The sequence below is a fragment of the Hipposideros armiger genome, unplaced genomic scaffold (assembly GCF_001890085.2).
Source record: "Hipposideros armiger isolate ML-2016 unplaced genomic scaffold, ASM189008v1 scaffold_178, whole genome shotgun sequence".
Lineage (NCBI taxonomy): Eukaryota > Metazoa > Chordata > Mammalia > Chiroptera > Hipposideridae > Hipposideros > Hipposideros armiger.
In genome coordinates, this window is record NW_017731528.1 from 473,545 (window position 1) to 487,096 (window position 13,552).

The 13,552-nt window shown below is 43.8% G+C and overlaps 1 protein-coding gene across 5 annotated transcripts in view; it reads left to right on the top strand.

Annotated features, from left to right (window-relative positions):
- Window positions 1-12,640, top strand: part of XPO4 (exportin 4) — a 97,449-nt gene extending 84,809 nt beyond the window's left edge. For 4 of the 5 annotated variants that reach the window (XM_019652397.1, XM_019652398.1, XM_019652401.1 and 1 more), the window contains 6 exons: window positions 390-570; window positions 2,732-2,850; window positions 4,216-4,346; window positions 4,876-4,993; window positions 5,344-5,436; window positions 7,207-12,640. In XM_019652397.1, the coding sequence (XP_019507942.1) occupies window positions 390-570; window positions 2,732-2,850; window positions 4,216-4,346; window positions 4,876-4,993; window positions 5,344-5,436; window positions 7,207-7,404 (840 nt within the window). In that variant the 3' untranslated portion in view covers window positions 7,405-12,640. The remainder of the gene's footprint in view (window positions 1-389; window positions 571-2,731; window positions 2,851-4,215; window positions 4,347-4,875; window positions 4,994-5,343; window positions 5,437-7,206) is intronic. The other variant, XR_002125139.1, reaches the window with a different exon arrangement.
- The last annotated feature ends 912 nt before the right edge of the window (window positions 12,641-13,552 follow it).

The window sequence follows — 13,552 nt, forward strand, 5'->3', positions numbered from 1 at the left end:
AGTGCCATTGATTCTAATGTTTACGACTTCCGTTTGGTTCTCTGTGCCTTTGCAAGTCATAAGTTTTAAATCTTAAAATTATCATTGTTATGGAAGAAGTAAAGCAGTTCTGTTTGTTGAATCTTATTATCTAGTATTATCTCTCTAGTCAAATGAACAGAAAAATGGATGTCAAATTGTATTAGAAAACTGCTAATACTTTAAACATAACTAATCTTCAGTATATGCTTTTTTTGTTTTTGTTAGTTTTAATATAGTGTGAAGCAAGTATCTGTCTAGTGGGATTTAGAGTCCATTTACTAGATTATGTTTTTAAATGTCTTTAATGTTTAGACTTGCTTCCCAGTAGGTTTTACCCAGGAACATAACCTGTGTGTGCTTTCTTGCAGTCCAAAGCCATGAACCTGTATGAGGCCTGCCTTACTCTGTTGCAAGTGTACTCCAAGAATAACCTGGGGCGCCAGCGGATAGACGTCACAGCGGAGGAGGAGCAGTACCAAGACCTGCTGCTCATCATGGAGCTGCTCACCAACCTTCTGAGCAAGGAGTTCATAGACTTCAGTGATACTGGTAGGGTGCCAACCACGGAGGCAGACCTTATTTCTATTAAAGTAAAGGAGGATTTTCGTTCCATAAACTCCTATGAGGAAGTTCCATGTACAGAGTAGATGCAGGTGTCATCTGTGCGGGTGAAGTGAGGCTGGGCTCTCAGGCTCTCCCCGCTCGGTCTCCTCTGATAATAATAGTATCTCCGTTGATGAGGTGCTTCCTGAACGCCAGGCACTGCTTATAGCACCGCGGCGTGAAGTCGGTGCCACTGTCACACACATTTGACAGACGAGCAAAGGGGCACAGGAGGTTGTCACATCACTGGTGCACAGACACGGAGCTGGGAAGTTACAGGGCCTGGCTTCACGCCAGGGCACCAGCTCCAGACTTACTGTGCTGGTGGAGCTTCCTCTAAGGCCCCTGTGGCGCTGCCCCGGGAAACTCTGGCGCTCCCAGGGTGCAGCGTGGGGGCACTTGTCGGGGTGGGACGCACTCAATTTGAGTTCGCAGTCCTTCTGTGGAGACCTCGCCCAGGGGCGCCCCGACAGCACAGCCCTGGGGCCTCGGCCAGCCTCACCATGCCCTGCTGTCGGGAGGCCTTCCAGAGTGTCATCCACATGAGCTGTGAGCCTGTCTGTCTGGTGCCTGGCACTGTGGCCGGTAGCCAGCAGGCCAGAGGGAGCTGTTACCGCCTGCAAGGACGCCACCAGTGGTTGAGACCTTGTTTATTGACGGTGCCCCTCACCTCGGTCTCATTCCGCTGCCCACCTTGCCTTCACATGAGATGTCATTTTCTAAGAGAAGAACGAGTCCTGTCAGGTTGCTCCTGGCACGTGTGGTGCAGACGTCAGCTGTCGTGGGCACGCCTTCCTTATGAGAGGCCCTTCCTCAGCTAGGTGCCAGGCCTTCCACTTTACTGCGTCTCCTGGTACTTGGTTCTTTCCCTGCCTCCTTACTCACTGAACAAGGTCCTTGCTGTGCCAGGCGCCACCCACCGCAGTCTAGAAGGCTGACTCCTTTGCATTCAGCCCAGGTGCCTGGGTGAAATGGCTTGTCCCACACCCCTCAGTGACCAAAGCACAACTGCCACCTGGCAAGGCCCACCTCTCACCCAGGTGCTACCCTATGTTTCCTGATTCCTTCGGGTTGGTGTTTCTTAACCCAACAGTTCTTGACCTTTTCTAGGTCAGGTGCCTTCAAAACCTGAAGTGGTTACTGAGTCCTTCCCTGGAAAGGTGCGTGTTGCACCAGCCTGCAGTTTCATACCATTTCAGTTGCTTCCGGGGGTGTAGGCACCGGGGGCCAGAGCCCACACCCTGAAGGATCTGACTCAGAGTCAAGAACTAACACTGAAAAGTGTTTGGAGGGAGATGCCCGGCAGCTTCCCAGGTTGATGGTGCAGGTTGCACATCCTCCTGCCCGCATTCTGAGGACAAATGTAGAGCACACACAGGTGATGGAAGGTGTTCACAATAAAAAAACAAAAAGTTTAAAATCACAATAAAACATTAAGAAGAGAAGTTGGGCTAAAACACTCAGGATTAAAAGTACAACATACGGTAAAAAAGAATAAGGGTAGATAGAGTTGAAGTTTAAAAGAAAGAAAAACAAAGATAGTTAAAATAGAAAATGATAAACAGCATTAGCTGATAAAATACATGGTAAAGGGAAGATGATAATTTTAAGTAATTATTTTTAAAATAAAGTTAATAGGTGAGATAAAATATTTCAAATATTGTGAAGTAAAATGAGCATCTTAGGGGAACTATTAATAGCATAACTGGAAATGGACCCCTGCCTGCATCTGGAACCCTGAGCAGAGCTGGTGGCCAGAGCTGGGTCCCCTAAGAAGTAAAGTAGGCATTACTGTGGAAATTATTTAGCTCACAGTGTGACCAGCATGCAGCGGAGTAGATTTTGCTTTTTACAGTATTGACTGAGCATTAGTAGAATAATGAGTAATGTAGAACACAGAGTGTCTTCTGCATCAAGTACTCAGAGACCCTAAAAAGTGATATTCAGAAGGGTGACCCTGGGCCACTTACCAGCTGTGTCACCGTGCACTTGTGGGTCCCTGTGCTTGGGGGTTGAGTCTGTTTATCGTGAGGGAGGAATGTATCCAGCATGTCGATGTCACACTGCTCCAGCTGTCAGACTGCACACACTGTCTCTGTCTCACCAGATGAGGTGTTCCGAGGCCATGATCCTGGACAAGCGGCGGGCAGGTCCGTGTCCGCAGCCGACGTGGTTCTGTACGGGGTGAACCTCATCCTGCCCTTGATGTCACAAGACCTCTTGAAGGTAATTGAGGAAGGTGGATGTGAGTATTGAAATGTGTGAACTCCAGGCCCCCGGAGAGTTCAGATAAGAACATGCCTTTATCTGAGGTCCCGCTTATCTAAGTATACATGATACATGAACGTGGAGCATCTGCGTCCCTGCCCCATGTTGTTTACACTTGTGTCTGCAGCTCAGGACACAGGTCCGCCCAGAGTCCTGTGTTCATGAGGCACTAGTGACGGGAACAGTGCTTCCTCTCGAGGCTGCGTTCTTACCTCACTCACTGCTTGATGTTAAGCAGGTGAAGTAAGTCAGGCATGTAGGTCCACACCTGCCTCTGATCCTTTTGAACACCATTCTCAGAGTGAGGGGTAAGCAGAGAAGGAATTCCAGGTCATGCCAATGGAAATGGGGTGCTAGGGAACCACGATCACACAGCTTTTTATTTCTGTACCTTCTGACTACGTTGTTCCGAGGTCTCTCACTGGTCAGAATTGGCAGGTGGGGGCGTGGTGCGGGTGATGAGGCTGCCCTTTCTTACAAGTCTTCTCACCAGCTGTTGCAGGAGGGTGAGGGTGGGAACAAGGACATGGGTGTGTGCAGTGGTGGGAGGCAAACAGGCAGATGGGGAGACTGAGGTGCACTTGGAAGTTGAGTGTCTTGGGTGGAAGGGCTGCAGAGTCTCAGTCTGGCGGGCGGTCACCACAGGCTCTTGCGACAGACATGTCTGTTGGGAAGGATCCTGGTGACCCATGAGTCAGGTTCATACATAGCCTGTAGGATGGAGCAGTTTAGTCAGCTTGTGTAGTGATTGGCTTGTAAGGGCTTTTTGTTTTTTTCAAATAAAGCATTAAACATTTAGACTTGTATTTTCTTAAGTGAGGTTAAACTAGATCACCTACTTTTTACCTTAGTTCTGCAGGTCTGTCCAACCAGAAATTAGATTCGAGGAGTGTGAATGGCTGACTACTCTGTTCTATGAGTACTTGAAATAGTTGGTATTACCTTCTCATGTTTTCCAACACGCTTGAATGCAGATAAACACATTTGCAGAACAGTTTGTTCTCGGGGCATTTAATAATTTGAGATTTGGCTGCTTTGTTAACTTTTTCCAGGTAAACACACAGAATTATCTGGAATTGGTTGTAGCTTTTATTAATTACTCAGAAGATAATTATTTCTATGCATTACCTTCCTATTAGTTACAAAAATATTCCCTTTATTTAACTTATTTTTACATTTAATTAGGTCTTCGTGTTTTCTGTATCTTGTATGTGTTTTAAAGAAATCATTATATTTAGAAGCTTGTCTGTTATTACTTTACTTTATTAATGAAAATAGAAAAGATATTATGAAGCATCTAAATATTTAATTTTTCTTTTTCAGTTTCCAACCCTTTGTAATCAATACTACAAATTAATCACATTTATCTGTGAGATCTTTCCTGAAAAAATACCACAGCTTCCTGAAGATCTTTTTAAAAGTCTGATGTACTCCCTAGAACTAGGAATGACGTCATATCCTTTAAATGTAAATCATTGTCACTTGTCACTTGAGGGAGAGAGCCTACCTGAAGAAAAGTTTTTAAAATTCGTGTTTTTCTTTTTTCTTTTGCTGTTCAGTTTTTATTTCTTTAAAAAGCCTCCATCTCTATAACTGCCTTAATTTTGTGGGGTTTTTTGTTAGTCTCATCTTGTTGTCCTTTCCCAGATCCCAGAAGCTTTGGGCCCCTGGTCCCCAAAGCACTTGTTTTATTAAGTGCCCCAGTTAATAATGTCATACACTGTTGCTGAGCACCTGATCTTAGCTCCCTGACAGTAGGGAACACCAGGGCTTTTTGTCAGGTGTGTGCCTCATGATAAGAAACACGCTGCAAGTCTTCAGCTGCAGACTCCACATCTTGCGGGTCTTCTCTTCTCACATAACTCAGTGAAGACATCGCGCTGATATACTTACTCCCTGTATTAGTGTCTGGAAACAGCCATCTGATAGTAGCTCTAAGTCAGGTGTGTCTGCTGTGGTTTGTTCTTTGACCTTCGTGATCAGGATGAGCTCAGAGGTTTGTCAGCTATGCCTGGAGGCTCTGACACCGCTGGCTGAGCAGTGTGCCAAGGCCCAGGAGACAGACTCCCCGCTGTTCCTCGCCACGCGGCACTTCCTGAAGGTAAAGGGCTTGGGGGGGCACGTGGACCACCCACTTGAATGTCTACATCAGTGCCCATAAATTTCTCAAATGAGGAAGTGCTCACCTTCTCTCATGGCCGAGGAAACAATTACTCTGACACACAACCCTCCACTTCTGTTTTGTGCTCTTGAAAACTAATGTGAATACCACAGGGAGTTTGATAACTTGATTGTTATACTATAGGGAGTATTGCATCTATATCGTCTCACTGGCTTTAAAACCCCGTTTTCTCTAGTTTTCAGATTTATTTAATAAGTATGGAATGGGGAGGAGCTGGGGGACTGCTAGACGGCGAGGGTCTTACTCAGAGGTCCCCTGTGTCCTTTCAGCTGGCGTTTGATATGCTGGTTTTGCAGAAGCACAACACGGAGATGACGACGGCGGCCAGCGAGGCCTTCTACACGCTGGTGTGCTTGCATCAGGTACCGCTCAGAGGGGCGTGCACTCGGCCGGCAGCACCGAGACCTCGGGCGTCCTGTGATTCAGGCTGCAGCGCTGGTTTCCTGCGGCCCTTCTTCCTCACTTCCCATTCATAGCATGCTTGTCCGACAAGCTGGCTGTCAGTTATAAGCACTTATCCCCTGCACCGCTGTGAGCCGTCGTTTGCGTGATCACAGCCCTAGAGGATGTCCTTGAACCACGGTGCTAGGAACCAGGCATCAATGTCAGGGAATGACAGGACGTGCTTTCTGTCCCTGAGGAACTCAGTTTTGTTAGGAAAACAGGATGAGTAAGCCTGAGGACCCAGAGGATGCTGCCTTCAGAGAGTCTGGAAAGCACACTGTGTTACTGCCAATTACAGTATGAACAGTGTGTCTTCTTTCCTCTCTTTTGTTTGAGCTTTTAGAGACTCAAGCACTCACTGATACTGGGTTAAGGTTATGCTGGGTCACCTGTGTCACTTCCCTGTCCCAGTAGAGTAAGTGCCCATCAACTGTACAAGAAGAATCACATTTGGTCATCAGCTGCCTCAGTTTCCCAGAACCTCCTCCTGCCCCCCACATGTCCCAGCATGACCAAGTGATTGGCTAGAGAAGCCCTGACATTGATTTTTAAGTGTAAAGACCGTAGCGTTTGCTGTGACTGCTGCTCAGGGTTTCATTTTATTTCCCCTTTAAAAAAAAAAGGATTACAGGGTGGTTTTCATACCACTTGAAGACCCTGCCCGGCGGGCTTCCTGGACTGTCTGTCCCCGAGCTGCAGGTGCTCGGGACGTCACTAAGGACCTTCCTCTGTCACTGACTTCCAGTTTCTTACTAGGAAGAGGGGCTTCTTGTCCCCACATATGCAAGCCGTACATGCTGGTTACCTTGTCAAACCTTCACACCTTGTAGGAGAGAGAGCAGGCCTGTGGTGGGCGAGGGCACAGCGATTTCTGTTTTCTCGCCTATGAACAGGTCTGTCCCTTGGGGGCAGTTAGGGCAGCCACTCTGGCTCCAGCCTGTGGGTGGGAGTGGGGTGCTGCACCTTACTCCTCTATTTTCCAAATGTAGTTGATGTTTGGTTTCACCATTGTGGTATCACAAGAAGCTAGTGAAAAATGGTGGTAGACCAGCCTTTTTTCAAGATAACTTATCTTGGAAAGCTGTGCTGGTTGAATCTCCTTAGCCCGAGCCCCGAGCTCCTGCGCCCTCCCAGAGCCACTGGCACAGTGCTGGCTGGCAGCTGCGTGCATGGTCATTCAGGCATCATCCTTCAACATGGACAGAGTTCCGACGACGTATACCCTCCCGCTCTGCTGCCTATTCCCAACAGCTCCTGCCGTATTGGTGTGCAGCCTCTGGGAAACTGGAAGTCAGGTTGCAGACATAGGTTACATACAAAATGCAGAACACATTGGTAATGTGGCTTGAAAACAGAGGTGGTAACACAACAAAACGTGATCACGTGGCTTCTGCATCCAAACAGCCTGGATTCTCACTCAAAAGCCCTGACGTGATCTCACTGTGTGAGAACTGCCACCTGTCACCTAAAAACAGGAGCATCCACAGTGCCTGTCTCGTAGGGTGGTTCTAACAGGTGAGCGTTCGTGGGAAGTTGGAACAGTCCCTAGTCTGTGGCAAGCATTCAGTAAATGCTGATGGTTAGGAAGAGCTGTCAGACCCTGCTTCTGACATGCCCAGGGGGACCGCCAGGACCCGCCCATGTTTGAGGAAGGCTGTTCTTATGTGCTCTCTCTCTGTCTTTAATAGGCTGAGTATTCTGAATTGGTGGAAACATTACTGTCAAGTCAACAAGACCCTGTCATTTACCAGAGACTGGCAGACGCTTTCAATAAGCTCACTGCAAGCAGCACGCCCCCTACGCTGGACCGGAAGCAGAAGATGGCCTTCCTGAAGAGTTTAGAGGAGTTTATGGCAAATGTTGGTGGGCTCCTGTGTGTAAAATAAAGAACAAAACTATGCCTAATTCAGACCCTTTCTGCAAAGTGCCCTGGCTTGCTAACAGGTGACTGAGTCTTGTCCTGCCCCCAGTTCCTTGGCCACTTGGGATTTTGGAGAGCCTGGCAGTGTGATTGTAATGTGGTGACACGGGAGAGGTCAGCCTCGAGCCAGCGTTGCTGTTAGGGCCAGCCACATTGCTCATACTTGTCTTGTAGGTTTGGAAGGGTGACTTAACATTTTCAAAACGAGATTCCATACATGTGCAAACAGGTGTGGGAACCAGGACTCCCTAGTCAGTGCCTTTTGCCTTTGTCAAACGCTAGGTAGCTAGCCAAAGCCTAGGGCTTCTGTCATGAAGTATCAGATGGCCGCTTGCTTGGCAGGTTCTCAGACGTTGTCTGTAGACCACTGTGTCACTGGGGAGCTGGACCAGCGGATGCCCTCGGAGCCAGAGCTCCCATTGGCGGGCCCTCGCAGTCTCAAGTGTCCTAAGCTCCTTCCTCGACCACCCCAGAAGTTTTGAATCGAGGTAGAGGATATTGAATCCACAAGAGGTTTTGCGCTTTCGCGCTTTTTCTTCCCTTTCATGGTTCGAAGGAACCGTCCGCGGTGTCTGTGGCCTCCCCAGGGATGCTCACTCCTGCTCTCTTGTAATGTCTGCTGGTGTCGCAGGTTTTGTGTAACACAGGTCTCTAAGCAAACCCTGATGCCTGAACTTGAGGAGGAAAATACATGTATATTTTTGTTCCATAAAAAGAACTTTAGGAACTGTAGCCATTTCATTGCCTTAATTTTAAGGAGAAAGTACACAAAAAGAGCAGTCTTATTTTAGTAAGAAATCCAGTCTTGCTGCTTCTGAGTTGGCGAGGCTGTTGCTGCGGCAAACCTGGTACCCTGCTGACGGTGTGTCCTGTGGGTCTGAGTGCCACGAGAGGTGCGCTCGTGTGGTCGGAGTGTGTTTGCCCAGCCTCGCAGCCGTGGCTCACGCTCCGCTCTGACCAGATTGTTGAGCAATAACTACTGTAAAGGACAGGAATGACTGATTCCCGCCGACCGTTACACATCAAGGCATTAGGGGCAGTAATGATGCCAGGGTGGGTATGTTCTCACTTCACAGGAGCCATGTGGACTTAATTTAAGAGGTCAAAGCTTCCCCTTCAGACTCTCTAGCTTGCTTTTCTAATCAGGAATTTTGTACTGCTGCCACACTCTCCTTGGATTATGGGAATGAAAGCTAGTGTGTAAACCGCAGGCATATGAAACTGCCCGCTGCTGTGTGACACTGCTGGGAGAGCAGGCATCCTGTTGTGTCCCTGGAGCCCACATGCTCGGCTAGCGGTGGAGCGCAGGGTTGCTGTCTGATGGCAGAGGGTGCACCTTCACACGTGACACTGTGCACGCATGTGTAACTGCCCCTAACACCTCCAGCTGCCAGAACTGGAACGTTTAAGCTAGACCTAGCCTGCACATGTGACGCCAGACAAGCGGGTGCAAAGCCTAGAGCCCTAACTTTGAGGAACATTTCTCTTGATCACAATTGGATAACAACTGAGGTGGAGCAAAAACATCTTAGAAGACAGTTAGTCTTTTAAGACAACATAAAAGACCGCTAGTATCACTTCATGAAATAGACGTATTTTTAAAACACTGAACAATGCGTTCATTTTGAGATTTCTCCTCTTTCTCATAAAGAACTTGAAATCCTTAGCACCAGGAATCACTTTGCTTGTAACTGTTCTGCTGTCCATGTCCCAGCTCCAGCTCACTGTGTGAGCCTTGTGTATCTGTGATAAGTGCAGCCCCTTTGCCAGAGGGCCCTGAGGTCACTGACTGGGCAGGTCCATGCACCATGGCAACGAGAACCAGGTTACTATTGAACATAAACAGGAGTAGAAAAGGAATGCCTTGGTACATGAAAAGGTATCTGTATTTAACAAATTTTATCTAGATGGAAATGTGTTTGCTAAATTTGCCCAGATGCTATTATAATACTGCAGTTTCATTAGACCACTTTTAATTAAAACAGGATTTACTTCAGCTTGGACCAAACAGTACATTAAGGTATCACCAGAATGTTGATTAGTGGCAAACTGGAAAATAACACCACCACCATTTTTAGGTAATGGGGATGCCACTTAATTGCAACAGCTAGACTCTTCAAGCGTGCGCGCTTGTGTGTGTGTGTGTGTGTGTGTGTGTGTGTGTGTGTTCCCGATTGGGTATTTGTTTACTTTGGGTCTTGTGTTCTATTTTGTCCAGTTTTGTCTTTAGCTATGTTTATTGGCTTTCCAGTTTTTTTTGGATTTTGTTTTAATGCTTTTGGCCCAGTGGGTGTCCAGAATACTGGCTTAATTCTGACGAATTGATTTTTTTTTTTTTTATTAAACTGTTAAGTTGTCAAAAGAGTTTTAAAAACAAAAACATTATTTGTGCCCCCTTTTTATATATGTTAAAGGGACACTGTTGAGTATTTGATTTTTTTAAAATTTTATATTATATGAAATTTCTGTTCATATATAGTAAGTAACTTTTAGCCTCTAGTTTTCAGTTCATTCTTCGATTTTATTTTCCTTGACCCATTTGTTTCCCAAGGCACAATCGCTAAGGACTTTGTACTGTCACAATTTGTATTCATGTTATAGCACCTGTAACTGTATTCTTGTAGCCTTGTTAAAAGGATTGGCTCCTTTTTACCGTCCTTCCGGATAGGTGGCTGCCTGGGCAGCTAAATGACTGGACAGTACTTGACAGTGTCTTTTTCAGCACCGCCATGTGGGTCTTTCCGCCTCGCTGTCTTAATTTGCTGGAAGGCAGATAGTGACATGTTAACATCACTGCATTGAGTTTTTGTCTGGTATAAAGTGTGACATTGTATGTAAAAAAAAACAGAAACAAAAAAACTGCAGTCTTTCCAACTAATTTTAAGAATTTAGTCTTATTTCATTGTAAGCCATGTATCTCATTATATTACATTCTGTTCAGACGAGATGGTTACTACTATTTTTCACAATTTTTGTTTCAAAATGCAGCATCTCTCTAATTCCCCCCTCAGTTGACACTCTCCTTATTTATTGTCTTTGATTGAACTTTCTCTTTTACCAAAAATGTTGACTCTGTATTTCTGATATCACCATGTTTCCCATTTCTGTTAATACTTGTGTGAACCCCTCAAGCATTGAAGGGAACGAGCTGTTGATTTCAAGGATTTCAAGTCTGAGTACCCTAGTATATTATACAGTGTCGATTGAATCCTTAAAATATGATTTTTGTCTGTTACAATTTACTTGTTTCTGTTTGCCACCTCTGTCACTACAGGTGGCTGTCATTAGAGCTTACTAAGTTAGCTGTCTGTGACAGATAATTATCATTATTGGTTCCTGAATAAAATATTAACTGCTATTACAGAAGGAACCTCAAAACTTCTTAGGGTTTTTTTGTTTTGTTTTTGTTTTTAAACTAGATAATAAGGAACTGATTCGGATATGAGTTTTTAACATTATAATTTTCTGGAAATTCTTCTACAAAACAACATAGCTGATTTGAGGATATAATAATGTTTTAAATTATTTTCAAATGTAAGTGGATATTCTCTTACTTGGTAACTATGTCCAGGAAATACTGCATTTAAGAATTCTTTAACAATTGATTTTGTAAACTTAAAAGATATCCAAGTTATGTATATTACTAAGCTCAAATTGAAGTGCCATTGTTCAAGTTGAACTTCACACATTTTATTTAGATGTAGAAATACAGTCATCCTAATGACAGTGATGGGAACCCATGACATATTTAGCCAAAGAGTAGATTTGGTTTAGGTAAAGATAGGCATCCGTTCTGTCCTGGAGAGGACTGATGACATGACCTGTTTCTGTCCCTAGCTTCCAGCCGAAGTCTTTGTGTGAAGACTGATCTGTTCTGAGATGCTTGGGTGCTGAGCTGGAGGCTGGCCTGCACATCCACGTCCCCAGGGTCTTTGTCCTCTTCCCCCACTGGAGTTTGCTGCTACCTGTCCCCAGGCCTTCCCAGCAGTGGAGAGGTCTTTTTCTCCTTTTCCATCTGTATTGTTAGGCTTCAGCTATTAGGAGCTGTCAGGTATGTACTAATAGCTAACTTTCCAAGCCTGAAATTAAATAGTGCACCTGCCCCCCGTACCTAACAGGGTCTCAAATTTGTTCTGAGTCCATGCTTCCAGTGTGGTGTCTTCTACCACATAAAATGATGACATTGCAAAGACTGGGGGTGTCACTCGCCTGTCTGCACACAGAAGCTCAATGCAGTGACTTTGTGGTGTCATTGTCACAAAATGTTACCACTGCTACCGTTGAGCACATGTAAAATTTTTTAAATTTATAAATATTAAAAATTTAAACTTACACTAAAACTTTTCAGTTTTTTGAAGAGACCCAAGGACAAATATACTGTTTTAACTGTTTACCTCTATTAACATTACTAATGAAGGTATAAAGTTACAGTTAATTTTTCAAAAGATGGTACAGTACAATTTTAGGAAATAAATCAAGGCTATGTATTGAGCCAGTTACAAGCTGAATATCAAGTTGATAAAATTTTATTTGTATTTTTTAAATCCATAAATGGGAGTTAAAATGTGTCTTTTCACTAAATATTTTTATTACATTTTTGTTTTGACCATGTGTGATTTGGTTGTGGGTAGCTAGACTGTTTTATGGAAGTGATTGAAATGGTGCTAGTTCATTTACCATCATAGGATGATTGACACTGGGGGTCATTACACAGTCATAAAATAACTAAAAATAAAAACATGATGACATATCTGTATAGATAGAGACTTGCATTACCTTCTGGGAGAACACCCAACCCCAACAGAATATCCGGGATTCAGAAAGAAAAATGCGTTGTTTATATTCCGTAATACTGAGCATATTTATTTTTGTCTCAGCTCACAGTCTTAGAAACAATTTCAGAGTCAGTCATTAAATCATTGGATTTGGGGCATATTTGTAGTAAATATTGGGTTGTCAGAAAAGTCATGACGTATTTTTTCTGTTTTTCGTTGCAAAAATGTGTCATGACTTTTCTAACAACCCAGTATTTTTAGTGGTTTCGGTCATTCTTTTTGGTCTTTCAGGTAAAGTGGAAAATTACATTCTGCTGTGTGTTACACTTCCCTCCCTTTATCTAATCTTGAATCTTGTAAACATATGCAGTGAAAAGTTAATTTTTTAAGAAAGAAAATACATTTTGAAAATATATTTATTTTAAACTTGATTTTGCTTTGAATATTCATTGATTTATAATGATATTTCTTAGATTACATTGAGATTTGAGTCCACTCCGAGGGTGAATAAAGAAAATTCAGGTTTAACAGAACAAAGCAGAGTGCGTGTTTGAATTTTTGTTTTCCCTTTTTAATTATTAAGGATGGGGACCTTGGGCACAGGCCAATCATCTGTCATTTGAGAGAGCCATAGATAATTTTAAAGGTCCCAAATATAGAAATCTGATACTGTTTCTTAAAAGACATCTCTAAAAATAGTTGGTTTATATTGAGTGGTTTATGAATGATAACCTTATAAATGTTAATTAGATTATGAATTGTTTTGTGTGTTTTTTTTAAACATGGGATCCCAGATTGGGTTGTGTACATTCTTTGTAATCTTATGGCATTTCAATTTTATTCTTTTAAAACTAAGTGGAAGCCGGGAGCATATTTGGTGATGTTAATGAGAAAACTTTTTGCTCAGAAACTCCATACAGCACTGATGGCGGCATACTGTCTAAATGCTAGCACATAAATCAGCACCCTACTGAACTCTTTCCATATACCTTATTCTTCCCAAAGAAAAAATGTAAAACACACTGATGGATAAAATATAATAATAGGTGCTCGATAAATTTCATTACATTTAAAGTCTAAGAACACATTTTGCTCCATTAGATAACTGTGCCCTAACAAAATCGAATACCTGATAGTTATTTTTAAATCCATACTGTGATACCTTCCCACCAGTACAATGTGACGCTATAGCCCCAGCCACAATCACCATGGTGCTGTTGTGATAGAGTTCACTATATTTGCTGTGTTTTTGTTAAACAAAATTTAAGTGCTTCGGTTTCTGCTGAATAAGCTCATTATTCCTACAACAAAAACATCCAAATTTCCAAAGTGAGTTTC